This window comes from Triticum dicoccoides, chromosome 7A (genome assembly GCF_002162155.2).
Source record: "Triticum dicoccoides isolate Atlit2015 ecotype Zavitan chromosome 7A, WEW_v2.0, whole genome shotgun sequence".
Lineage (NCBI taxonomy): Eukaryota > Viridiplantae > Streptophyta > Magnoliopsida > Poales > Poaceae > Triticum > Triticum dicoccoides.
Window position 1 is genome coordinate 603,591,476 of NC_041392.1, and position 1,959 is coordinate 603,593,434.

The 1,959-nt window shown below is 41.4% G+C and overlaps 1 protein-coding gene across 2 annotated transcripts in view; it reads right to left on the reverse strand.

Annotated features, from left to right (window-relative positions):
* The window catches only part of LOC119330698, a 5,076-nt gene extending 3,123 nt beyond the window's left edge, over window positions 1-1,953 (reverse strand). For both annotated transcript variants that reach the window (XM_037603816.1, XM_037603815.1), the window contains exon 1: window positions 23-1,953. In XM_037603816.1, coding sequence (XP_037459713.1) covers window positions 23-120 — 98 coding nt within the window. In that variant the 5' untranslated portion in view covers window positions 121-1,953. The remainder of the gene's footprint in view (window positions 1-22) is intronic.
* Between the last annotated feature and the right edge of the window lie 6 nt (window positions 1,954-1,959).

Genomic DNA, 1,959 nt, shown 5'->3' on the forward strand with positions numbered 1-1,959 from the left:
GGGGGGGATAGAGACTGCTCACAGTTCTGAGATACGAGACTTGCGAAACTCTTCCCTGATTTGGGACCTCCAGTTGTTGGCACCGCCAGCACCTCCTCCTCCATCAAAGACCACCTCCATCACAACCGGGTTCGAAGCTTCGAACTATGGCTTCCTTCCGGACCGGTGTCCCAAAAGGAGATGGATGTGACTATTATATAGCAAAAGGTTGTAACGCCAGTGACAGCTATTGCTCAGCGCAAAATTACAAAGGTCATTGCGTACAGTTCACACTAGTTTGTCGCCTTTTCCTTATAATCGGGATGTTCCAAATTTGGCTTCACAAGCGTTACTTGGCGAGATGGCTGGCAATAAGTCTTTCTCCACTGAGCAGTAGACCCCACATATTAAATATTGGGGGAAAATGGAACCTCTGTTTTTCTCCCACCCCCACCTCAGTCTGCTTCTGTTTGTTCCTGGTGTTCCTAGCTTGACATGGATGCCATGTCACACAAAACCACCTAACAGGGAATGAGGTGGCAAAATACTTTGACATGAATGCCACACCACATCAAACCATGCACAAATACTTCCCTGGGATATAATCAGAAAGGGTTCATATCTGAGGGTGCACATTAGATGGTTTTGGAGTCTGCGGTGCAAATTAAACTGAGACAATAATAGTTAAGGCACCAAAGTAGACCTTTCCTTAGGGTTTCCATCTTCTTAAAATTTGAAGGTTAAACCCTACAACTATTTAGTTACTACTACTCTTTTACTTTTTACTTAATTATAAAAACTTCTATCTGATGCTTTATTTCATAGAGATCATATCAATGATTATAAAGGTTAGCTGAAAAGTAATATTCAAATTCACCTCCCTATATTTGTCATCATCCCACCATGCCCACTGACCAAGAAGAACTAACCTAAGAGAAATGACCAATACATGCCCCTATAAAATGACTTGCTACGACCACTTAAGCTCTTCCAAAACACTAAAAGTAGAAATAGAGAGTGGAAACATTGCATTTGATTACACTCATGATTATCTCCATGGACAATTGTTAAGAAAAGAAGATGCTTGAATCATGTAATGGTTACAGTGAAACAAAGGGAGTGCTCAAGTATCTGAACTATTGTCTCGATTGTGGTGCCTATCCTGAGCGTATAGATATCTCCAGTGACAAAATAAGGGTGAGCTGCAGTGCCATAGGCAATCAAAGTGGACCCACTGTTAAGTTTCCCACTACTAGTGGATAGTGTTAGCTTGACACTGTGAGATCAGGCACGGCATACTTTTGTATGGTCCCCTAGGCATAACTTGAGGCATGCAGCCATGCACACTGGAAAGATCCTTGACCGACTTAGTATATACGCTTACCCTGGTGTTAGTTAAATGCAGCAATTTATATACTCATGCAGTAGTGGACGGTAATAGGTGGGAGCCAAGAGCTCTTCTCAGATCAAGCCCAACCTGCATCCATCAGTTTGTCTTTTAGAGTAAGTTGGTGAGACTGTACACAAGTTGGTTTCCAGTAAGTGGGTTAATGATTGTGTGACAGTTCCAACACTAAACAATATGTTGTTTGTACTTTGTACTACAGAATCGCCATATCACTACAACATGAGCCAAACACTCATGGATATAACTCCTATTAGCTACAAGACTTTACCTACCTACCTACATTTTATCATTTATAGTGATGTTGGGCAGGTGTGTGGGTATCAGATCAGACACATATACCAGTCATACTTCTGTCGTGTCAAAAAGTTGGGAAGTTATTTACACATGTCTGGCAAGTTGATATATCTACTCATCAACATTTCCTTAAGGACAATGGTACCCTGAAACACTGTGAGCTAAAATGGTACAGTACAATTCCATGTGCTTGCTTGCATATTTTTGCAAGGCATAAGAAGCAGCGATAAAAGTTCCTCTGGCCGACCTTGAAGAATTAATTTGACAGTTCTCTGCAA